The sequence below is a fragment of the Epinephelus moara genome, chromosome 11, assembly GCF_006386435.1.
Source record: "Epinephelus moara isolate mb chromosome 11, YSFRI_EMoa_1.0, whole genome shotgun sequence".
NCBI lineage: Eukaryota > Metazoa > Chordata > Actinopteri > Perciformes > Serranidae > Epinephelus > Epinephelus moara.
Window position 1 is genome coordinate 26,389,941 of NC_065516.1, and position 26,321 is coordinate 26,416,261.

Here is a 26,321-nt window from a genome sequence, read left to right on the forward strand (position 1 = left end):
TAATTTTACTCTGACATTTGTATATGAGAACCCTGCAGAATCCAACCAACCAACTTCCCTTTGTACTTTCTAAGTTCTCAGCATTTACTGAGTGCTTTGTGTAAATTACCCTGAGCTTAGCTACTGTGAAAGTTGCATCACATTGCTGATGCACTTGACTCCTGATCAAGAGGACTTCTTCATTTCAATAACATAGTTTATAAAACAAGTTTGTAATGGCTTCCATTGCCAGTATATGTAAAAGAAGTTACTGTGAGTGCAATCAGTGACTTTTATTTCAGACTGAAAATGTTTACACCATATGTAAACCCCAAAATAAAGGCAATGTCTAGGGGAAAGCAGGAAACATGGTGCAGGCTACATTCGTTGCCCTGCACACACAAGGCTTTCCACAGTATAAAATTACTAGTCATTTACAACTGCTGCTTTGCTATGCTGCTTAATCATCTGGGGAATTTAACTCCCTGGATTAAATCTGAGGTAACAAGTCTAGAGGTGACGTGATCCTTGATTCAGATCTAAGCTTCAAGTCCCACATCAACAAGGTGACGAAAACATCATGTTAAGAGCATTTCTAAATGAAAAAGATGCAGAGGAACTGATTCACTCCTTTATTTCAAGTCAACTCGCCTACTGTCATGCACTTTTTACTGTCTGGCCTCCTAAAAAACACCACTGAGAGACTTCAGCTCATTCAAAACTCTGCAGCTCAGCTATTAACCAGAACTAAGAGGACAGAGCGGTCAGGCCAGTCTGAGCTCCTCCTTGTATAAAAACCTCTAAATGGGATGGGACCAAGCTACATTGCTAACTCCCTTGTTAACTGTTTGCCTCCAAGAACACTGCAATCATCTGCTACTGGTTTATTGGAGGTTCCCAACAACAGCTGGAAGATCGGGGATGCAGCCTTTGTCAATTACGTCCCAGAGATATGAAACACACTACCTATAGATATCAGGGAAGCTAGTTCACTTAACATTTTTAAAATAAACCTAAAAACTATCTGTTCACATCACCCTCACCGCTTTTACTTTCTATTTACGCTTCATGCTGCTGCAACTCTTTTAAAATCTTACTTGATTTTATGATTTATAGTTTTACAGCTCTATCGATTTTATGATTCAGTTCTGTTCCAGTTCCATGTGAAGCGCTCAGTGCTGATACTGGCCCTATTGTAAACACTTTGTGCTGCATTTCCTGTATATGAGGTACTACTGTATATTAATAGTGTTTATCATTATTAGAATTATCACTCTTTTATTAAATATAAATGTCATTGGTAAAAGGCTGTCAGTTAATCCAAAATGTGAAAACCAAAAACTGAAAATCAGAAGTCTATTAACAACTTGCTCTACAAAAAGACTTTTATTTATTAACAGAAACACATTTTGATAAAACCCTTAAACACACATTAAAAGCTTGGTTTTTTTTACATCGACAAAATCATGTTTGGTCATAAACATACAGTTGTTCAGCTTGTAACAACCTCTTACTTTGTTGCAGCTTCCTCCTGCCTCACCTGGAACTGTATGTTCTTCTTAACACTGTTTATTTAATAGGTGTTATTCATTAGAATATTTACTTCCCACAGGAATCAATGAGCCCTGTGTTCAGTCTATTTTCCCTTCTTAAATTTGCCAGGTGTGGCTCCGGTCTTCTGCTTCTTTTTTGCTGATCCTTTAAGCTCAGGTTCCTAATTAGCGCAAAAGAAACAAATGAGTCCAACATTTAGAAGATAAATCAACATGTACAACAGCAACCTACTGTAAGAAAAGGAAACTGACAACATACACCATTCATAATAAAGCAGCCTACTCAACATTTCTGCTTACTCTCAACAGTTAACAAAAAGGACTTGATAAAGATTCAGAAATTAGATACCACACATATTGTGCTACTGTGGGTGGTTACATTAAAAATAGATTAAGTGTAATCATCCCATCATTTTGGAAACACATAGCTGCACTGTATTTGTTCTACCTTCCGTTTGGAGGACAGAGATCCCGTGATGGTGAAGAAAGAGTCCAGTCGTCCCTGTGTGCTGCCCTGTCGGCTCTTCATGATCTTCTTACAGCCGTTCCGGATCCTGTCCTCACTGAACACACATACCCAAATCAATCAATAATAATATAACATGTTACATGTTCTACTAGGCTCAATGTTATATCCAACAATCAATTTCCACCAATCAATTAAGTATTCCTGATTTATGAACATTCCATTTTTTTTCAGCATCAACAACAAGCATTTAAAACTGAATTTAAAAGACTGTAAAAAGTATTAAAACATCTGTTGGGGTTAAATGTAAAGAGTCCATCATGACGGACTCTTGAATGTGCTCTCAACCTCGTATCTTATGTACAGAGGCCGTGCGCTCAAGTGATGCTTAAAGCATAAACTCTGCCTCTACATGGACAGCAGTGCAGCCTAGTGGACAGATGTGAACAGTGAACAGCTGGTCTGGTCATATAATCACAACAACAACCAATGTCGTCGCCATCATCATCAATAAAAGAGAACTCAAAAAGCAAGCACAGACAATGAATCCAAAATGACAGACAGTGTTAAAAAGAGTCTGCTGATGTTTCACCTGAACTGTTTCTCGTTACACATGAACTGGATCAGTCCGTCCTCATCTGGCTCAGTCCACTTCAACTCCACTGTGGAACAATCCACCACTTCTGCCTTCAAAAACAAATTCCTGGCCTCTTTGTACAGCCAGTCTTCTGGAGCAGGGTGCTTCTGCATGGAGGCAAGCAAGACACACACGAAAAAAATGACACATCAAACCCCTGAGTTTAACGGCCCAAACTAATGGATTGTAGCAGACAGCAACTTACGTTGGAGTCAATGTTTTCAAGGATCTCCTCAATGGAGCCATGCTGTCTGATCAGGTCAATGGCTCTCTTGGGGCCAATCCCCTTGATAGTGCCGCAGTAGTCACAGCCCAGCAGAATACACAGGTCTATGAACTAGGATGGACCACGGAAAGAAGAGTTAGTGCAAGAAAGATGGAAATATCACCCCTATACCTACAGTTTCACAGCATATACAGTTATTATATCCAGGAGAGTGTTGTGACATTCCTGTGAGTATTTGCATGGCTTGTTGATACTGCACTGCAGCGTTACAATTTGCATATTGGACAATCACCGTGATACAAGCAGAGGGGGAGGTTGAATTTTACCGCAGATAGAAAATGCCACTATGGTTAAATAAAGTGCTGCACCCTTTACCTGTTCATTGGTCAGACCGATGTCCTGCAGGATGCGACTGAAGTGGAACTCTTGGATAGGAAGCTTCCTAAAACAAATAAATTCCTTGATATGTTATCAAGTTCATAAAAAATACATTACCATAACTATAACACAGGGCAGATCATCTCCTCTGGCCATAATATATGGTCATGTCTACTGCCTCACATGACACAATCAATAACACCATCATCATATCCCTATTTGACATTTGTTATTACTTAAATCAAACACAGGAGAAGATGCAGGGGAAAGTACTACAAGTTTTACAGCTGTAGTGTCTAGCATGAAGGGGTCAATCAATCAATTTTATTTATAAAGCCCAATATCACAAATCACAATTTGCCTCATAGGGCTTTACAGCATACGATATCCCTCTGTCCTTTGGACCCTCGCAGCGGATAGGGAAAAACTCCCCAAATAACCCCTTTAACGGGGGGAAAAAAATGTCATCTCTTTCATGATAATACTGGTGTAATTTTTAATATAATTTGAAAAATTTATATTGTGATCCTCGCCAAATTTTGACTGGTTGACATATTGACATCATACCGTTACCCACGGCAACAACAAGCATGGCTGAAAGCGAAATTATTACAGACTCTGTGGTGGTTCCAAAAAGATATCACAATATCACTTATTCTGTTGCAATTCAATTTTCTTGAAATAATAATAAAATTTGCTTTTACTAATTTGTCATATCGTCAATAATAATAATAATAATAATGTCGCAAAAATACCCTGAAATATCGTGATATTGTTTTAGGACCATATCACCCACCCCCCACTAACATGTAGTGCAGTGTTTCTCCTGAATTACTCAGAGCTGGTAGGACAACCAAACACCAGCACAACATGTGAACTGTGACAGCAGTAAGTAATTTGCCCCCCTTTCGCCCTCAACACAATTGTGGATTATCAAGTATAATGGAACTGATTGCAGATTTAATTTCACCATCATCAAGTATAAAAATAAGATTGATTCACAGGTTAAAACTTAAGTTTTGCTAGAGTCCAAAGAAGAGAAAATCTCAGTTTTCTAAAGATCTCTGCCATAGAGCCTAACGGGAAATAAATGATGCAGTAACAGAGGGATGCAGGTGCGACATTACTTTGCTTCACTGGCGGTTAGATGTCTGAGCAGGACACTTGTTCCAAAGGTCAGCCCATCCATATCCTCTGTTGCTGTGGCAAAGACCTTCCCACCTTTAACCAGAGCAGCACAGCTGGCCTCCGCCTCACATGGAGCCTACAAAACAAAACACATTAGATCACATTTCACAGAATTATTCACCCAGAACTGTCCTGATGCAAGTGATTTCTCTGACATGAGGAAAATGCTTTAGTTGCAAGGCATACAGTAGAGAAGTGGGGATTTCATTATACATTAACTTCAAATTTACTTCTTAATTTCTCCAGATGGATAGAGGGTGAGGATGTGTCTGTTCAGGTGTCAAAGTAACAACATAAATAAACTTCTGGTGAGTTTTTGTCAACTGTTTCCTTCCTTATGGCCCAATTTTAAGATGAACACTTGCCGTTTATGTTTTAACATTACATTTTATGTCTTTTAGGGCCTTTAAGGCCTACATTAGTAATACACACGCCAACTGGACATATTATCATAGAAACGTAAGAGAGAGCACTGAAAAAAACAGCACTTTAGGAAATACTCCTCAAAACTACTTAGTAAAATCAGCATTGATACAAATGTGAAATATCCTTAAAGCCAGCAAGAGTTGCAAAGTGAAAGTTGATCTAACCTCAATGTAGGGAACTCCCATCAGGGTCAGCAGCTTCTTGCACTCATCATTATGCTGCTTGGTGACTTTTACCAGACGCTTGGTGAATTTGTCAATATTCTCCTGTTCCCCTGGATGGAGACAAACCATTTTTGCAGATATTTTAATGTATAGCCAAAGCACAATGTTCTTACAATATCTAACTTATGTAAAAATATTGAGCCTGATAGTGATCACATTGGTATACACTCCAGCTAATTTGCCAGAAACACACTGATTTTGATCTCCAATCAACAGGGCCAGGGCCTACATAAAAACATGGCACAAAAAAGTAAGACTGGCAGCACTCATGATTATTATTGTTGAATGAAGTGCAAAAAGCAGAGACTGTACCCATTTCCTGGGCTTGAGCAAGCAGCTTCTCAGCTTCTGCCCTCCTCTCCCCTCTCTTCTCCAGCTGGGGGTGACAGGAAGAGCAAAGGCAGAGTAAGAAAAAATACAAAAGACAGATAATGTATCTCAGAAAAAATAAACCTAATTTGTTATTTCATAGGAGGGTGAGAGCAAATGTAGGTCTTTAAATGTTTAATGTAAAATAATTTGCCCCTTTCAATTGCCAAATAAATGATTTACACAGTAGGCAGCTTTAAAATATTTTTGCATTTACTGATCTGTCAAACAATAGATTACAAAGATTAACATCATAATTGAACATGGTAAAGAGTGCCACTCTCAAAAACCACACTGTTTGATTTCCAGGTGATCAAGACTACAGGCTAAGTGCAAACAACAACAACAACAACAATACTACAAAGAAATGATAATAAATAAAGACCAATGTGACTCCAACTCCTCAGAACCAAACCAAAACAAAGAAAAAAAGGGAGGAAATCAGAACCCGTACAAACCTCTGCTGACTTGAGCTGTGGGGGCTTGCCGTCAAACACATACACAGGTTTGATGCCATGTTCCAGCATGCGGATTGTCCGGTAGAACATTCCCATCAGATGGCTGAGAAAAAGAGCAAGCAGGTGGCAGAAACATTTCAGCCTTGTGCCCAGACTTGAGTTCCCTAGTCTCGAACCAATCCAAGAACTACAGTGTTCCTAATATGTCTCATAAAATGACTTCACAGTCTGAATTTTAAATGTTTGTATGATGGAGGTTGTACCTTGTTGTTTCGCCATCCTCATTCTGCAGAACGTTCCCATCCTGTCGCACAGCAATCAGGAACTGGTAGATACACATGGAGGCATCTATGGCAATCTTCCTGCCTGCAAGAGTTCAGAAAAGCAGCCATCTTAATATTTGGCATGTTTAAAACAGCAGGAGTTATAAAAACAAGAGCCTCAAGTGTAATTGATTAATGCCATCTACAACAAAAAGACAAATATGAGGTCATGGGATGTTTACAAAGTCATGACAAATTTTCCTAATTTAAAGTAGGGTGTCATATATGGTACATACAATAATCATGTGGAGTTTGACTCATTGGCTGAATAAACACACCATTTCCTTCACTGCTTTTCTCCCAATTCTTTTTGGAGTCATATGAGGTAGGTCATCTGTTTCAGAAGATATAAGTGTTTAACAGTATTAACAAAAAGGCAAGCAGTGATAAAGTTTTGGCGGAGCCAGTATTTTGTAATGGCTTTCTTACTTGCTGCCACCTAGATCTTTTGTATACAGATATCAACTTTACTTAGTCCATCAGGGATATGTCCAAGATAAAGGGACGTGAATGCTGTACTAATGCTAAAACCCAACTAAGATGAAATACTTGGCTTGACTAAATTAGTCTAAAGCTCAAATAATCTTTATTAAATTAAGCACATTTGCCATTTCTGGGAGTGATTATGCTCTATTTTCATTCATCCTCCATCTTTATTGTATCCCTATACCATCTAATACAACATTGATCCACCTTACCTAAGGGATATCATAAAACTTTCTTCTGATCTCATTCCTATGCAGGCCTCATCATCAATATGTAGGGAAAGGGACCTATAATAGTTACCAAAGTAGTTCTTGATGTCTTGCTCTTTAATGGCACCTGGGGCCTGGTCAGCAATCAGCTTAGCAAGTCCGTGTATTCCCATTGTGTTGGACTGAAGCTCAAACTGCAATCACCAAAATCTGAAAAACAAAAGTATATTCACCCATCCCGACTATACTATACCCCCCAAATAACTGGCACATAACAATTGAGGTCCCCAATCGTTATTTAAAACACGAGATCAATGCACGACCCAGCTTTAAAAGTTTACATTTTGTTTACATTTGTAGACGAGCTACAGATAATGGCTCAAACGTAGCCCAGGTGTCCTGCGAGACTGGATTTACAGTAAAAGACGGCCACATAAAATTATCGGTTTTCTAAAGGACATCTGGTTTACGGGGACAGAACGCGTGCTGGCAAGTAACGTTAGCTTTGCCGCACACCGCGAGATTAAGCTGCAGACACACGGCTTGCTGGAGGGCTAAAACATACATAACGTCACACTTATTCATAATGTACATGCTATGAGCAGACAGCAATAGTTGACATCTTCGAACCTGACATGTTGAATTAGGTTAAACCGTTTTACTGTTTAAAACAGACTCACCAGTTAGCGGATGCACTCGAGTTTGTGCACTTGTCCCAGCGTCTCGAGCGCGAGAAATTGCGTCTCTTTCGCGGGAAATCAAATAGCAGGCATCGCCTATCAATCTATCGAGCACGACATTGTTAAAGCTGCTGAAGAACTGCGCATCGATAGTGCAGGTTTGATTAGTCAGGTCTGAGTTCTAACCAGGAAGTGCTGGAAGGGCATTCGATTGGTTCATTGCGGTTGAAGGAAATCCGGTCAATACAGCTAAAATAATAGAGTCGCTTGGGTACGGTCTCAAACGATGCAAATGTTGTTTTTCGGTGGCGTTAAAGCACAAAAACAAACCGCGTTAAATTCAAATGGCGCGTGAGAGTGACATTTTACCGGCTGCGAATAACCGGTAACGACGGAGGTGTGTTTTTGTTTCTCCGCCCACTCCGGAAAACTCAACCGAGTCGTCGTTATTTTTATTTTTTAAGGTGACGTGGAGTCGGACCCCCTCTTCTACTCTGTCTCATGTGTCAATAAAAGTACTCGGTGTACCCGGATATGATCGCAATGAATCTATGAAACGTTGGGACTTTGCATCGAGGGTTTCCAGGATGTTTAGCTGTAAATCTTCACATTGAGCTCCAGCATCGGCGCATACCGGAGCAGAGAGGAGACTGTCGGGGCCTGGAGTCCGAGGAATCCAGCGGACAGACAGGTTTTGTTGGAGCTGCAGCACTGGGAGTGAAGTGACACAACAGTGAGACTGGTAGTGCAGATTTTGTAATTTCCTGCATGTAGTAATTTGCTGTTTTCGCGAGTGGTGGCTGAAAATGAAAATGCAACGTGCCAATTTGGAGTAGACTAGTGTTGATGTAGATAAGTTGTTTGCTTTACATGAATGTGTGAGGCCTGTCATCATAGTCACGTTTCTTTCCAGAAGACCTGCTAAACAAACAGAACGTGTCCTGGGTTTGTGGTAGTTTGATACTTGGCCTTTCTCTTACTCTTAGAGCAATAAATTGGGGAATGGTCAGTTTAGCTATTACTTAACTCGCCAGATGTCACTACTCAGAGTTTATAAAGGGGAGTGCATGCTTTAGCTATAGTCGTCAGTTTGTGCTGTTGTTTTATGTCCACCTAATATAATTCTGTGAAACATCCTATCTAAAAACTTCGGAGTTCTTAGTAAAATTCCCACCTAAGTAGATATTTTAATGTCTGTCTTGGCACTATAAAGTTCAGGAGGTCAACACCTGCAGGTCTGATGCTACTCTGAAGAGGCCTGACAGGAAACAGTTTGACACAGAAGACTGACAAGCTTCTTGAGACTCCCCCTTTCTGCTGAATCTCAACAGAAAGCATTGCACACATATACCATTCCCACTCTATTTGTCACGCTGTTCAGAAACCAGCTCAATCTACATTTTAGTGTGGCAAAAAACTTTAGGAAGCACATACACTATTCTCCAGGGCTGCTCACATTCAAGCTTGAATCTGCTGTCACCAGAGCATTTTAACTTGTCTTCACCATAAACACCCAAGGCCAGCATGATGATGCACAACACAGAATAGAAATTGTTACCATCTGAATTTAAACTGCATTAAAACTGCAACATTCAGACAACTCACATTTTTTTGCATCGCTTTGATATTTGACCAGTAGTGCTGCATTAGTGCTGACTATGGATCAGCCTCTCAAATTCCTTTTAATATATACTACTTCCAAAAGTGATGACACCTGCTTTGCTTTATGAGGTTGAGGACAAAATTTGTATGGCTAAAGTATTGCTTTTAAATACATAATATAATGGGCCATTACTTTAGGAAACAATGGCACTGTAGTGTCATACTCTACTGTAGCATCATCATTTCGCTTTCAAAATATGGTGTTAATAAGTAGCATACGAATTTGATATGCAGATTACAAAATATGAAAGCAACAGCCTACCGAGGAATTCTAGTGAGACCCCTGTAGTATTAAAAAAAATAAAACTGATCTGTACAATGGCATCTGTGGGCAATGTCAATTTGTGTATACTCTAACAAACTCATCACAGACAGATAAAAACTTACAGAGCTCATTTAATTCTGGTCAAAAAGCCCTCCTGGACTGATAAAGCTGATGAAAGACATTGTAACTCATGGTGGTTACACAGTGTCTCACAGTTCTGTCTGAGTGTTTCTCAGTTTTCTGCTGTGTTTGTTTGAACTCTGTGGGAGTGACGTTGCATAAAATCCTCCACTTGACACGTATATCATCACATATCAGATCTAAGTTGCATCAACATGACCTAATTTCTTGACTTGAAATGAGAGGCGTACTGAGAGTGTCAGGACAGACAGGTTAGTTTAAATCACACCTGTCCCTCATGAACTGATGAACTGTCCATCTTTGCAACAGGGGTTATGCAGTGTGGAATAGGACACCTGCCAGGTGGCTGCCAGAGGGCGATGGGCCTGCACTGCGTCTTGATCCTGTGCTTGTTCTCAGGCTGGGCAGTGGGCTACAAGCAGGGGGACAACGTGACTCTCTATGTCAACAAAGTGGGCCCTTATCATAACCCCCAGGAGACATATCACTATTACACCCTGCCTGTTTGCAGACCGGAGAAGGTCAGTCTTTGTTCCGTTTTCACTGTGCATTAATGGGCTGCTGAAATCCACAAAGGAGCTAAAGATTATTTTGTCGTGCTAAATGTTGACACTAGAGTAAGTATAGTAAAATTGCTTTTTTCTGAAAGGTACTGTATCTCCATCTGTCCATGACATTTAAATGTTGTCATTTAAGATTATAAAAAGTGTCCAATAAAATGGGTTTCCTTGCAAGCGGGACTTAGTGAAAGGGATTTAATTGAAGACTTTGTTTTGTGAGTTCAATGAAGAGGTCTGGGCTGGATTGTTGCAGAATCTATCAACACATTTTAATGAATACAGAAAGAAAAAATAAGGTGATATTTTGCTACAAAAACAAGTTCAAATGTATATTTGAAATTGGGTAAAACTTTAAATAATATACCCAGAGACACAAGGTACTGTTTAGCTCTTTATCCAGCTATTTGCTCTGTATGCCTTGCTTTGAGAGTTTCCCTTTGTTTAAGTTTTAAGTCATCAGTCATTGCTTTGAAAAAAAGTCATCATTGAAAGTGTAGTTGTGTTGGTAGCAGTGCAACCCAGATTTACAGTAGCTGCAACTTATCCATCATTATGGAATATGGCGCTTCAACAACAAGCATGCAGAACTAAAGTTTGATTGTAGCCAGCTGAGTTTTTAGTTCTTAGTCTGTTCTCCATAACTACCTCAAAGCTGTATGTGTCATTTTGAAATCACTTGTTCACTGAAGTATGATCAGCTCATGCTTTGTAGCGCTTTTTTTTTTTAACACTCTATTACTAATATTGTAACACTTCTTCTTCAGGTGCATCACAAGTCCCTGACACTGGGAGAAGTGTTGGATGGTGACAGGATGGCAGAGTCATTATATTACATCAGATTCAAAGAGAACATGGAGAAAAGAACTCTTTGCAAGCTCACTCTGTCAGAGAAACAGGTATTTATTTACACAAGGCTAGGACAGTTTGAACGTTAACACTTTGTATACCACCAGCTTCAGTAGTGGGTTTAGTTTATGATTTATAAAGCAGCTTGATTTTGTATTGAAATTACTGTATGTTATTGATTGGTCACTGGGTGGTAGATGTTGCAAGACAAAGATAACATAAGATAAGATAAGATAATACTTTATTCGTCCCACAGTGGGGAAAATTTGATAGTGCAACCAGGAAGCATCTGTCGAAAAATACACAAAGCAATATATAAGTACACATCAGTAGACAGAAACACACACACATCAGTATAATCAGTAAATTGTAGAAAACAAGGAGCAATATAATAAGCAAGCAGTATAAAAACACAAAGCAATACAACAAGCATGCAGCAAAAAGAAGCAAAATATAATAAAGAGACAGACTGAATGGCCGATTTCACTCTATTGACAGATAGAAGTATAGATATAGATATGATTACCATTGCTTAACATTTTATCAAGTAAATGATTCTCTCGAATATGCAAGTCTATTGTGATGATACAGTCAACATGCTGTAGTATTTTACTGATGGAAAGCTGGTCTTTTCATGAAACCAGGCTGTAGACAGATGCAAATACTTTTGAAATTGATGCCATATGATCAGAGAAAACAGAAGGACTGTGGCATTCGCTTTTGCTCAAGAGATAGGAAACCTACACAGAATGCACAGCACCACACCAGACCAATAAACGCTCCTGCTGGTAGGTGACGTAATGCAAACTTATTCGTTTGACACAATGGCACCCAGCTGGCAACAAAAGTTCTTGTATTTCAGTGAAACAGTAAGCTGAAACATGTTTCTGAATACATTTAGAGGGATGTCTAGGCACTGGTTAGATTGAGAGAAGTTTAACACAGTTCATTTACATACGGCTTACATAATTTTGATAAAAAGTTGGTTGCATAAAGGCAAAATATCCCTTAAAACACACTGAATTTGATGGTGAATTTTGTGTGTGTCAGGTGGACCAGCTTCGTGAGGCCATCGAGGAGCTGTTCTACTTTGAATTTGTCCTGGATGATATTCCAATCTGGGGGTTTGTAGGATACATAGAAGAGAGCGGCTTCCTGCCTCACAGCCACAAGGTAAACCTTCTGAGATGTGTGGTCAGGTTCTGTCAGGGAGACAAAGATAGGCATAAAGACTGTGTGCGGTTTTGTCTCTATGCAAACTTCCTGTTTCAGCGGAACCACAATCTCTTTCATTTTTCTTGTCTCTCACTTTTTCATCCTCTTTCTTTTTTTCATCTTTCTTTTGTTCTTTGTTTCTCTCCCTGCTGTCTTCTCTCACCTCCAACAGGTGGGTTTGTGGACTCACCTAGACTTCAACATTGAGTACAACGGCGACTCAGTAATTTTCGCCAATGTCTCAGTAAAAGACGTCAAACCTGTTCCCCTGGAGGAGGGAGCGGGTTCAGCAGTGGGCGGAGTCGGGGTGGGTGGAGGCAGCTTGACCGTCACCCACACCTACAGTGTGCGCTGGTTCGAGTCTCCCCTGCCTCACTCCCGGAGAGCCGAGCGCCTCAGAGACTACTCGTTCTTCCCCAAAACACTGGAGATCCACTGGCTCTCCATCATTAACTCACTGGTGCTGGTGGTGCTGCTGCTGGGCTTCGTCATCATCATCCTCATGCGGGTCCTTAAGAATGACTTTGCCAGGTTAGTCAGCTAAGGAGCTAAAGTGGTTATTGCTGAGCCAGTGACTGGGAAACTATATGTTTCATATGTTTCATTTTCAGGTAATAAAAAATCTTAAAGGCTGTAGAGGCTATATAGATATCGTAGAAATAGTTATTAGAAGTTTACATTGTAATAACCTACCAACAGAAAGTTTATTTACTGTAATTTTGATGATCATAAAGTCCTTTTATAAAGAAAAAAGTAGCCAAATATTTGTTAGTTTCAGCTTCTGACATGACCATATGCTGCTTTTCCCACCTTATATCGTTATAATTCAACTATCTTTGGGTTATTTACTATTTGTCCAACAAAACAGGCAGTTTGAAGATGTCAACTTGGTGTCTGGAAAGTTGTAAAGGCTTTTCTAACAATTATTTGACATTATATAGACATCAACATCATCATCATCATCATCATCATCACATAATCAATAGGTATTAAAGACATTGGTCAATGATAATTGTCAGTAGTTGCAGCTATATTTGTATTGTCGATTTATACTTGCTGTGATCAGTTAGTAAATGTTACTATTTCTATGTGAACTTCCATTTAAAATGTCTCAAATAGTTTGGCTTTAAACCAAAACGTTTTAGCTTTTAAAGCTTCCCTATTTTTTGTTGGCTGCAATACTGTGCGTCTGAGTGCAGGTAATGTGTATTTTAGATCTGATATACCTGCAGAGATAAGTTGGTATTTCCCTCTGACATCTACTTCTCGCATACAGTAGATGTTCCTTCTGAAATAGTGTTAGGTAATCGCCACTGTGACGTCACCCATTGGATTGTCGATTGTGTTTTTAAGCCTTGATTTTGGCATTCTGGTTGTCTGCATCTTGGATTTTTAAAGCTAAAAGTGACCATATTTGGATAAGAGGGTGGAGCTGTGGAGAAATGAGGGATGGATCTTACTTACTTACCAGCCTCAAGTGGCCATTTGAGGGACTGCAGTTTTTGGCTCTTGCATGTTGGCTTCTTTTTTCAGCCCTGGAGGTTGCCACTTTAAGGCAATATAAGTTTACATGCAGTATCTTGTTTATCCTTTAAGACATAAATTGAATTTGAGATGTTTTTGGATGGTTATTTTTTCACTGTGCACAGTTTACCTTGTGAAACTTGTATATAACTCCTGCTCGTCAGGTGTATGATAACATCTAGGGTGAAAGCATTTTTCCCTTCACCTGCAGGTACAATGTGGAGGAGGAGGGTGGGTGTGATGATCTTGACCAGGGAGACAACGGCTGGAAGATCATACACACTGATGTCTTCAGGTTTCCCCCTTATAAGAGCCTGCTGTGTGCCGTGCTGGGAGTGGGGGCTCAGTTTCTTACCCTTGCCACAGGTGATCATTCATTCTCAAATACACTTGAACACAGCAACAAACACGGCTAGACGTGGACAAAAACACACATGTTGATCTGTTACAGAAACAGTCATTGTTCTGTTTGAAAACTGAACAGTAAGTCTGACTAGCACTGACCCATAGCAACAGTCTTTGTACTGACCAGTAGAGTCACGTAACGACTAGAAACGTGATAATGGCATATACATGCAGGTCATATGTAGGGATCTCAGGTGCAGAAGTCTGATCACTCTAATGTCCCCCTTTTGCAATAGGAATCATCTTCATGGCATTGATGGGAATGTTCAATGTGCACCGCCATGGTGCCATCAACTCTGCAGCTATCGTCCTGTACGCTCTGACCAGCTGCGTGTCAGGCTACGTGTCATGCAGCTTTTACACACAAATCAACGGCCAGCGCTGGGTGTGGAACATCATCCTCACCTCGTCGCTCTTCTCCGGTGAGTCTGATAAGAAGGATTTGGGATCACTTCGCACTTTTGTTGTCAGAGCAGAGCAAAAAAAGTTCAGTTGAACATGTGCTAAAGCCTGGAACATGTTCTCAAAAAGTCACATTCATTCACTTATTATTAGTTTGTTCACAGTTTATGAAAAACTTAATTTGAATTAAATTAATGATATTATTGTCGTTTTAAGAGCATTTTATGTCACTAATATAATGATAATAAAAAGAGGGAACTAATATTCAGACATTGGAATTAGAATGTGAAAAAATAATATCCTAAATACATAAAACATAAATATATATGTGTGTCTGCATCAAAGTCTTAAAATGGCCTGTAAAACCCTTCTGTTTATTTTGGCATCATTTTTATGTAATCAAACACATATAAACACAAGGGCAATTTTTTGCTGACCTCAATAAGTCGATAACGTAATTATCATGACAGACCTATCTGTCATGGATTCAAATAATCTCCTCTCTGTTTTTAGCTTGGAGTTTTTATTTCATTTCATTTGTCTTTATTTGTTGTAGAGGGACAATGTACATTAATGAACATTTTAAAAATCCAGTCTCTCTTCATCCTTTCTTAGTTTCCTCTGTATGTCCTCCTGTTTCTCATCACCACTCGGCCATGTTTCCTCTCAGCATTTTTATTTTTATGCTTTAAAACTGTCATTGCTTTGATTGGCTAGTACTCATAGTGTTGACGTCATGGTTGGAAGCGTTCAGGATTAAGGTGCAGGGGTCAAGGTTAGGGCTAACTCTGGCCAATCTTGGATATTCTCTGAGATTAAATTGGTAAATTTGCGAGAAAAATCTCAGAAATGTCCTGCCAGAAAGTCAGGTGATGTTATAAAAAGAGAGACACAGTCCATAGAGATTGTAAGACTGGGTAGGTGAGTGGGTTAGCACCGGAATTTCACACAGCAGACTGAAGTTTGAGTCCAGTGTGAGTCAGTGTTGCTTTATCATTTTTAGACTTAGTTGATTTCTTATTTTTAGTTTTTAGGATGTGTAAAGCTGGTGAAAGCACACTGTGTACATAAACTTCCGCACAATAGCTGGAAGTCCGTGTTAACGTAACATTTTGTTGCCGTTGCTAGGACACCCAGGAATATACACTCGGGTGTAAATAGCCACATTGACTATTTCACCCCAGAAGCAAATATTGTTGGCAACAGACACCTGGGTGCAAAAAGCATCTGCAGAATAAAAACTGTCAGTATATATACTGGCGTCTGTACTATTGTGGTTCATATAGACTTTTGCTTTGAGCTTTTACTTCAACATTTAGGAGATAAAAAGGAATTATTTCACTCAGGCCTTGTAGCTCTTCGAGCTTTTATTGTTTTTTATAGTTTTACTTCTAAAGAAAAAAGCTGAATAGGTAGGGGCACCTCTAGTGTATTATGGCAGCGTCCATTAATGTTCAGCACAATGTGACAGTGCTTTGCTACTCAGTTAGTAATTTAATTTATGTATAATATATTCACAGCATTCACACTTTGCAGGAATACGTTGCCCTTAGGCACATAAAGCCTCTCGCTCCTATTAAGTAATCAAGTAGCTATGTCAGTTCTTTAATGGTGAAAAAAATTCTACAGTGGTTTGTTTTCAGGACTGCTCTCAAAGAATTATCTAGAATGATTAAAAACAATCCCTGTCCTTTATTCAATTTGTTATTCATTCCAACAGCTCCTCTGTTCCTGACATGGAGTGTTGTGAACTCGATTCACTGGTGGAGCGGCTCCACTCAGGCTCTGCCTGCCACCACCGTGCTCCTCATTCTGGGTGCCTGGGTGCTGGTGGGCTTCCCACTCACCGTCATTGGCGGCATTGTGGGGAAGAACCGCGCCGGCAGCTTCCAGGCGCCGTGCCGCACTCGCAACATCGCACGGCAGATACCCACACAGCCCTGGTACAAACACACGGCTGTACACATGGCTATCGGTGGCTTCCTGCCATTCAGGTGAGGTATCTTCATGTGTGGGGAAGAGGTGCTTCTATTAAAGGATAATTTTAAAAAGCCCCTCTTCTTAATAGACATAAAGCAGGGAAGTGAATATATAAAACATATATGACGAATACTAAAGCTTATTTTAGTTTTTTATATATTTGATGTTTGGTGGAAATGAATATATCCCATGAGTCTTTTTTATGTCAAGAATTGAAATGTAGGAAAATGAGTTGTCAGAGAATGAAATTGCCATTAAGGTACGCTTTGTCATGTATGTCTGCACTTATTGTTGTTCTGTTATTCAGCGTTTGTATGATGTTTTATTGTTCAGGTCCAGAATGGTTTGGATGATGAGTGAAATCGACTACCTGCAAATGTTTGCACTTAAAGTTTTAGCTTTGTCATCTTGAAAGATCAGTCAGAATTATTGATTACTGTTCTAAGGAAAAAATATAGAGCCTGTTGAATTTCATTTTCTTCATATTAATTCCTCTTTCCATCATCTCTTTCAGTGCCATCTCAGTGGAGCTGTACTACATCTTTGCCACAGTTTGGGGCAGAGAGCACTACACCCTCTACGGCATCCTGCTATGCGTCTTTGCCATCCTCCTCTCAGTGGGTGCATGCATTTCTGTTGCACTCACCTACTTCCTGCTGTCTGGCGAAGACTACCGGTGGTGGTGGCGGAGCGTCTTGAGCACCGGCTCCACAGGCCTCTTCATCTTCGTCTACTCTGTTTTCTATTACCGGAACCGGTCCTCTATGAGCGGCCTGGTGCAGAGCACCGAATTCTTCGGTTACTCTCTGCTCACAGCGATGGTCTTTTCACTGATGCTGGGCAGCGTGTCGTTCTGGGCCTCACTGGCATTTATTCGCTACATCTACCGTAGCCTCAAGATGGACTAGACAAGAAATGTGCATTCACAGACACACAGATATAAACAAACATTTCCTCATAGCACACATGGACAATCCTCATTCTCCTCTCTTGCTTTCAGTCATACACAACACACACAAACACACGCCTCCAGTGTGGGAGGAGAAACAGGGGCCTTTAACTTACTTTGACAGGGGTTAATGATTGAATTAGAGCTGTCATTGTTGTAATAAGGGATGATTGGTCACTTGGTTGGATGGTTAGATCATGTATTTAAGGATGAAATGGGAAATTTCATTACAAAGGGATAATTTTGTCCTATCAGGAGTGAATGGGTAAAATGTATGGTAATTGAGTGAGTGGGTGGGTTTAATCATTGTATGATGTAGTGTGGCATCATCTGCTCAGGTACCTACTTCATGGTCCATCAAGGTTTGGCAGGATCTGGTCTTATTTTCCGCATTACCCCAGTTACCCACCAAGACAGCTGACTCATACTGTAGTTTCAATTATGCAGCATTGCAGGTGTTATTACTTGCAATTATACTCCCCCACACATTCAATTGTGGTGGCCTATTCGGATATAATAGATAAATTATGTTTGCACTGGCCCTGTCAAGCTCCACATGGCCCTGCAGTGGGTAAGAGGAGTGATGCATTGTAGATTGAAGAGCTGTTGCAAGGTGTTGGTGATGGGAGCAATATTATTGTATTCTGTGATCACCATTGACAGATTTTGGTTCTGATGTAAATATAGTCTTTTCAATAAAATGCTTTTAATACAACATTACCAGCAAACAACTTTGGGTGATTTTTACCTAGGACTTCCCATTTTTCCTTTGATTCTGTGAAGTGTCTTTGTACTGCACGGCTTGTACAGCCTATGTTAAGTGCTAGTGCGCAGAATTCAAGGCAATATTATGGCAGAAATGGAATATAAGAAGTATGTTTTCTTTAGTGTGTAATGCCTGAAATTAAGAAACAGTGTTTGCATTACCTTAGAATGAAGCGTTTATATCTGCATAGGGAGCCGGACCTCGCTCACTGTGTGCTGCTTTGCACCACCATGTTTTTACAGTAGCCCAGAACAGTGGCTTTAGATAGGGCACATAGCATGTTCATGTCAGCCACAGTAGTTGGTAGTTGTTCCTTTTAACACTAGCCTAAATTATGTGAACCAAAAATGATGTAGTTCTAGTACCCTTTTGAACTTTTGTGCAGGTTTATTTCAAATTTGACAGACTATCCACTAGTCTTGATTGCTCGCATATGAACATTTTTTGTTTTGTTTTGTTTAGCCACAACCTCATCAGTCACGCCATTTTCACAAATTACAGACAATATGTAAATATGTTCCACAGAACTAAACAAAAAACACCAAAACAAGAGTTGCCAGAGTGAACCTGTATTTATAGAAAAAGTGAAATTTGTTGTCATCACATCTGCATCAGTACTTTGCCTTAAAACAGTTCCAAAAAACAATGTAATCTGAAGAATGTGCCCAATTTGGACCCATCTCAGATCACTAAGCGCAAAGATCACATCAACATACATAAAGTTGCATATAAAAATAACGCTTCATGATAAAAAAATAAAACTTTTGAACAGGAGTATGAACAAGGTATATGTACACCCGGCCACTCAACAACCACCTCAATTCATTTCAAACCACAACCGGGAAGAATATTAACAAGGCGGTTCAGGTAACTTTTCATGAAAAGTTTAGCACTTCCAACATTGACTACTGATTGACATTGTGTACAATGGCTGCGTTCAAAGAGGTGCGGCCGTTGACAGGATCCCCATCTTTGTTATCAAAGCTTGTGCCCTGCCCGATGTTATTCACAGAGGCAGCACCGACTGGGCTGAATGCATTGGGGTCGTAATCATAGTGGCTCACACCTGAGGGCATAGACCAGCCAGCTGCCTGGGGCCTGGAGGGAGCTCCAGTCTGGGATGAGCCAGGGGACCAGGGAGAGTAGCCAGCAGGTCCACCAGCAGAGCCCATGGCAGCCAGGTAGAAGGCCAGGTTCTGTGGGGTCTTCTTGAAGGCTGTCCCCATCATGTGCTGGTTGTAATGCCCCTTGAGCTGAGTCAGGGCTTCTCCTTGATACTGAAAGACAAACAGGCAGTATTAGTATCCAAATAAATAAATATCAAATTTATGGTCCATGTTACAGTATATCATTTTTACGTGTTTTGTCTCGCCTTTAAGGACATAACCAGACTATGGTTAGGCCTCCATTATGGACAAATTGTTCTATGTCCAAGCTGCTGTTTCTCTGTTATAATTTAACAGGAAACCTGGGCAGGACAGTGGTTTGGTCCCATTTTATGAGCCTCTCAGCTTTATTTGCCTTTACGCTTCACATACGTAGTATCAAGAGATATATATTCTTAAAAATACAGTGAAGCGCTAATTATGAAAAAATCCCAAAATAATATGGTGGAACTGAGACAATATTATTTGCACTGACAAATTGTGCTATATAATTCAAATAATGGGAGCTACTTACAGGAGGGATATGTGAGGTAATGTTTGTGTACATGGGCCCAATTGGGCTTCCTTTGTTGTTGCCGTAGCGCTCAGACACCCAGCTGGTGTCTTTCTGATGCCTCCTTAGTTTCATCCTTCGGTTCTGAAACCAAGTCTTAACCTGAAGGTAAGATGAAGGAGATCCCAGCTGATCAGAGAGTGCACAAAAAAAATGTTGTGCTTGTGATTAAACAACCTTCCTAAGCCCCTCACCTGTTTGTAGGTCAGTCCAGTCAGGTCTGCCAGGTTCCTCATTTCATTTGGGGTGAGGTACCTCTTCACACTGAAGCGCTGGACAAGAGCATTCATTTGACTCTCTGAGAAGGCTGACCGAACTTTTCCTTTAGGGGCAGCAGAAGTAGTGCTTGGCTTCTTTGGAGCAGTTAAGGGTGCAGAGATGTTAGTGCCCTCGTCCCCACTGACAGTAAAGATCTTTGGCTCCTCCATGAGAGTGTTGGGAACATCCTCACTGGCATCCGGGCTCCTGCTGCATGCCTCATCATCAAGATCTTTATTTGCCCAGGTGGTGGGGTCTGCCCGTGGGAGACCTCCTTCTTTGCTGCTGCCAGAACTCCATGAATCTAAGTGAGAAGGAACAAAAGGTGGCCAGTGTGAGCTACAGGGTCAAAATGGTAAATGGAGCTGCACTTGTATGGGGCCTTTCTAATCATCTAACCACTCAAGGCACCTTTTACACTATGGGTCTCATTCATATACACATTCACACACTGGTGTCCAAGACTACCATACAAGATGCCACCTGCTACTCACGCAATTTGGGGCCCAGTATCTTGCTCAAGGACACTACGACAGGCAGACTGGGGGAGCCGGGGATCGAACCACTGATGTAGTGGACGACCCGCTCTACCAAAGCAGAGCATGGGGTGTTTCAAGTGCAATAGAGAACATTTTGTCTAATAATAAACCCAATAAAAACAGTCATAGTAAATATAATATTGTAAATGTAATATTGTATTGTAAATTTCATATAATATTCTTGAATGGTTTCGATATTCTCGCATTCTGTCGCGAGATGTCGCCACTTTGCTTTTCCGGGATACTGAGTGAAATCAGTGGCGGGATATTTAGGGAACTAAAATCACCATGGAACCAAATCGGACTTCTTGGTTGATTTTGGCCGAAGAAATCGTCGCGTTAAGCTACCCACAAGGAGATGTAAGCAAAAAACATGCAAGTTAAAAAATGTGTACGTGATATTTTAAGTTCCCGCTGCGTCGCAGAGGTCTAACATAACCGACTCTGTTAGCTAAGTTAGCTTAAATGCTATCTGAGGTCAGAGCTCCGTTAGCTAGCTACATACCTGGTGAGGTGTGTGCCTCCGAGTCACTGGTCGAATCGCTCCGGACCCGCCTGACCTCATGTGCTCCTACATTGTAAGCAACCCGCGGAGCTCCGGCCAAGAGCAAACGGCCTGCCGGGCTGTCACCGAGGTGGACAACACTGGGGCCTTGGAAGTGACCGTGGATGTTCACGGCATGCCCGTCCGGACTGCCAGGCGGAGACTCCTCATGAGTCTTGTCGGTGGTGGCGTAGTAGGCCTGTGCCATCCCGGCATTGTAGTTGCTCAAATCCTGGGCTTGATCTTCGCCCCAGCTGGTCAGGCTCCCGTGGTTTTGCTCTGCTCCGGGTGGGTACACGAGGCCGTAAGCGTAGGCATGGTAAGAGGCGTTGTAGTTGTAGCTTATCTGCGTCTTCCAGTCTGCCATGTCTCTGACGGCGTTGTTTGTCGCACAAATGAACACAAAATAGAAAAGAAGGCTCGAGTGATCTGTGTTAAAAATTCTTAACAATCGACAAAGCAAGGACCGAGTTAAAACAAGCGGGACCAATAACCCTAAAAAAAAAAACTTCGCGGCGCGCGTAGTTGTCCACGGGCTGTATTTAAAGACCTGTGTGGGTGTGGGCAGGGATGAAGGTGGGTGTTTTGATTTGAGCCAATCTCTGTGATTAACCCCTCATCGTCAGCTGTAGCGCCATTTCATTGGCCCCCTAGGTAAGTCCTCTGCTTTTTGTGGTTTGGAGATAAAAATAAAAATGCAATGATTTCAAGTAATTACAGGTATGCAGATTTATTCTGTGGTTATTCCACAGAAACCTTCATTACTGATAGATCCATGTAGTTTATTGGATAAAAAAATGCAATTATAAATTATTACAGAATTTCATCACCTCAATTTGCTTCCCATCACCCTTTAAGTGGAGACATATGTTGCGAGAATACAGCAGTAATATGACTATGAATATACCTCTCTTTTCTAATTCCACTCAAGGCTTAAGTTCACAATATAAATATATGAATGATGAATAAGATTTTCCACATGTAATGACTTCTCACACCAAAGGTTTAATTTAGATTCGAATATCTGTACTTAATGTAACTCACACATTGAAACCTTAGAACAGCTTTTCTTCTATTGTAATTTAACTAGGGCATTTTGGGACTTTTTTTCAATATTGGTTTATATATTATGATCAAAATATTATGATTATAAATCATAAAAATTTAAAGGTTGGTGTCCAACTGGAGGACAAGAGAGCAGAGTTTGGGATTAACAATTTAATTATTTTGGCAAAATATTTTATTCACAAATGTAGTTTTTATTTATTTTTTCTGAACTAGCCTAATATTTCCTGCATTTCTAAATGAGAAAAAGTAAAATGCTGTAAAAGTGGAATGGCCCTATGCCTTTATGAATATCTGTGTGCCTTAATTCCTGAAAAACCACTTGTATTTTGTTCTTTTTTAAATCATTTTTGTTGTCTTTCATTATTATTTATTTATGTCTTGCAGTTCACTCAGTGATATTATTACAATAATCTCTATTCAATTATCATATGATGTGCCTTTTGGCTGTAAATTAAACAAAAAAAGATAAAAGTAAAGAAAGGAGAGTTACGAAATATAAATCAATTTTGAAGTACCCCACTTTTTAACACTAATAATTAGCCCTACCAGTAAAAATCTGTTTATACATAGATGCACTAAATATGTAGAATTGCTTTATCTTTCTTTCAGTGAGTGATGTCTAAAATCACAGATAAGATAAAGCATTATGTTCACCAGTGTTACACATGAGTTTAAGTGGATTTGAATAACTGATTTACAAATAGTTTGTGAACATTTCATCAAATGTAATTTTGTTTGATAATATAACAGTATATCAGCTTTCATGATAAGGACCTTAAGGTGGATCTTGTTTCATTAACTAATCTTGAAGAGTGTGCTGAAGAGCGTTTGTGTGTAGTTGTTTTTTACCACTTTAATCATTTTAGCTGATAATGTGCTTACATGAATTATTATATAATATTTAGTATTATAAATCATAATTTGTGTTTAATCAGATTAACTCACTATGACCTCATGTCGGAAACCATCCAACTGTGTGCTCAATCAAGAGACTTGTGGTGTTTGTTTAAGGAGCACACCTTTAGCTATCAGTAGCATCTTTTGTATCTTCAATAAGGAAATGGCAGTATGCAGCATGATATTTTTATGGTGTCTTGAGCGTAGGCTTACAAAACAAGTTTCCCTGCCTCAGTAAATTGTGCCGCAAGAGATTTATCTAAGCAGGGACTTGCTGTTGTGTACCAAATACTTATCATACATAACACTATTTAGCAACAAAATGGGCTATCCAAGTAGTAAATAACCTCTGCATGCTGCCCTGTCAGCACATAAGTTTCAGTGCTTTTTAAACCATGTACATGAGTCTGTTGACTCCCCCAATGGCATAATTAATAATGTTTTTATGAGCTTCAGTCCCAGATCAATAGTCTAAATTTAGCATCTGGGTCCCAGGCATAAATAGTTTATGTACACTTATTCTTCTTAGTCAGCGTTATTGTTAATTATGGTTTAATACAAATAAAAATCTAAGGCTGTGGAGCAGCTAAGTAAGAGGTATTTGACAGAACATTTACTTTGAAAGTGCTGTAAGGAGGAGTAATATATTTATCCTTAAACAAGATTTAAAACATAGCCTTTATATGAAGTATCTAATTTAACTGCATTTTGAACAAAAGTGTTCAAAGACAGAGATTTTATCCTCAAATCCCAACACCCCCCTCCTGTACAGTGGGTTAGACATGTTGATGCAAACTGCCTTTCCCTCCATTTGCAATCCCATTCACAAAGATGATTTAGATTAGCCTTCATGTTACCATCCAAATGGTTGTTTGTGTTCCCAGTCATTGGCTGTATTGTCCTTATAATGATTCAGTTAGTGATGAAATTATGTGAGAACTGTAAGCCTAATGGCCACATTAGCATTTCTACTGATCTCTACCTGGACAGGGTGTGTTCGTCTGATCTTGTGTAAGCCAAGACATACAGGAAGGGGGTTAATGGTTTAGGTGTGTATAGGGGGTGGGTGCACAGGTGTGCAATTCATTAGCATTGGTATGTGGTGAGAGGAGAACAGATTGGCCTTTGATGACCAGGCATGCTGCACTGTATTGTGTTTTTTTAGTGTTTTTGTGAGGCACTGTTATTATGAAAAAGGATTTCCAAGTTAAAATATCTGTACATTTCAACATGATCATTTAATTTATTTTTTTTTTCAGTATAAAAAGGAGATGCAGATTTAGATTTCTTGTTGTTCTCAAGTTACAAGTTGGACGGTTACTTCTTCAGTGTTCCTTTCTTGTGTAGTGCAGATTGGTCACTGATGTTGTGTTTTCACCGATGGGTGTTTTGGGTGTGAAGTGCAAGACCATGACGAGCTCTTTTGTTGTTTGAAAAGTGTGCAAATGATCTCCCATGTGGCCTTCTCCTAACTGCAACCACAAGGCACTGATCATGCAATCCTTCTCAGTAGTTTAATCTGTATTTGGGTTTTTGAAGTCATTGGTGGAGGAACTATCCAGGTCCTTTACCTGAAAGTAGTAATACCACAATAGAACAATATTCGATTTTAAGTAAAAGTTGTGCACTAATATTTACACCATATTTTTTGATGAACAAATGGTATCTTCCAGTCCACAACCTACATCCTCCAAAATGACCATACAGTTTAATCAACATGTCTCTAAAAACAGTTTCCATATAAACTGAACTATATTACTCATGAAGGTAGGATTTATTGTAGAGCTGTTGTATTAGACTGCTTCAGTTTTAGCTTCAGATGGGGGACAAATTAAAGAAAAAAAACCTGAATAAAAGACTGGAGAAATATATTAAATGCAGATGCTTATGTGCAACAGGTCTCAGTAAATGGTTAGGTGTGTATGAAAAATGTGTATGAAATGTAATTTTCATACACACCTAACCATTTACTGACATAAATGAAATGCAGTCTTTCCAGTCATGAGATCTCAAACCAGTTAAACATCTATGGACCAAATGAGATAATATAAACTTTCACCTTCAAATCGCTTTAGTGTTGTCTGATTGTCTTTGACACAATATGTCATTGTGTATTGTCTGACTAGGTTTGTTCTTCTTTCTGTCTCCTGCACTCAGGTCTCTCTTGCAAAAGAGATTTTGATCTTAATGAGATTACCTGATTAAATATAGGTTGTATATATAAAAGAGGGAATACATTGTAGAGCAATGGTTTTTGTATTTGTTTTATACATGGGGTAATAGTGGTTATCAGGTATTAAGAGGTGCAGTGGTGTAAATGTGTGGTTGATCGATGGTGAGCAGAGTGCATTTATGTAATTGTATGATCAGTGATGGATTAGTATAGTTTGGGATTGGGGGCATGTTGCTTCTTCTTACTTCTTTTAGGACATGAAATGGCAATTTATGTTTCTCATTCTAAGTTTGTTTGTGATTTATTGTTTGTCTCTGTTTTGCATGTTGTTTTTTACACTATTTTCCTATTTACATTTTTTTAAATGTTCAAAATGAATAAATCAAATCCCCCCCTAGTCTTGCCACCAGACAATCAGAGATCTCCGCCTTCTAAGCGTCTAAAGACTGATTTGTGAGTCTAATCCCCCCAGACTTGGCAAGGGGCATTAAAGCTGTTCTGGAGGCTCATGGTGGCCTGACTATATACTAAGACTCTTCATGTAGGTTTTTCCTTTCATTTGTCACCTGTCTGTAGGTGTACATAAAAAAGTGGCAATAGAGTGTATGTTTTGTATGTTTTGTACGTAAAATCAGCAAAGTGGCTATCAGCTGAATGCAGTGGAATAAAAAGCACAATATTTCCCTGTCAAATGTAGAGGAGTAGAAGTATAAAGTAGCATAAAATTGAAGTAGTAAAATGGTGCCAAAGTAACTCAAATGTAAGTGTAAATTACTGTACTTCCCACCACTGATTTGGGTTTGTCG

General features: G+C 39.7%; 3 protein-coding genes across 3 annotated transcripts; 1 reads left to right on the forward strand and 2 right to left on the reverse strand.

The window, feature by feature from the left end:
* Window positions 1-1,350: 1,350 nt before the first annotated feature.
* fen1 (flap structure-specific endonuclease 1) lies at window positions 1,351-7,727 on the reverse strand. The gene is made up of 12 exons (XM_050056429.1): window positions 7,603-7,727; window positions 7,014-7,132; window positions 6,168-6,270; window positions 5,905-6,007; window positions 5,390-5,453; window positions 5,018-5,127; window positions 4,367-4,503; window positions 3,237-3,303; window positions 2,841-2,972; window positions 2,591-2,742; window positions 1,981-2,095; window positions 1,351-1,693 (listed from the first exon to the last, which is right to left on the reverse strand). The coding sequence occupies exons 2-12, from the start codon at window positions 7,093-7,095 to the stop codon at window positions 1,616-1,618; spliced, it is 1,143 nt and encodes a 380-aa protein (XP_049912386.1). The 5' UTR covers window positions 7,096-7,132; window positions 7,603-7,727; the 3' UTR covers window positions 1,351-1,615.
* Window positions 7,728-7,865: 138 nt separating this feature from the next.
* Window positions 7,866-18,282, forward strand: tm9sf1 (transmembrane 9 superfamily member 1). Its single transcript, XM_050056428.1, has 9 exons — window positions 7,866-8,344; window positions 9,980-10,191; window positions 10,995-11,126; window positions 12,127-12,249; window positions 12,464-12,822; window positions 14,027-14,181; window positions 14,457-14,642; window positions 16,343-16,616; window positions 17,117-18,282. Exons 2-9 carry the CDS (start codon window positions 9,985-9,987, stop codon window positions 17,508-17,510), a joined length of 1,830 nt encoding a protein of 609 aa, XP_049912385.1. The 5' UTR covers window positions 7,866-8,344; window positions 9,980-9,984; the 3' UTR covers window positions 17,511-18,282.
* Window positions 18,283-18,684: 402 nt separating this feature from the next.
* nanog (nanog homeobox) lies at window positions 18,685-21,912 on the reverse strand. The gene is made up of 4 exons (XM_050056777.1): window positions 21,339-21,912; window positions 20,231-20,598; window positions 19,998-20,138; window positions 18,685-19,594 (listed from the first exon to the last, which is right to left on the reverse strand). Exons 1-4 carry the CDS (start codon window positions 21,742-21,744, stop codon window positions 19,223-19,225), a joined length of 1,287 nt encoding a protein of 428 aa, XP_049912734.1. The 5' UTR covers window positions 21,745-21,912; the 3' UTR covers window positions 18,685-19,222.
* Window positions 21,913-26,321: the final 4,409 nt, after the last annotated feature.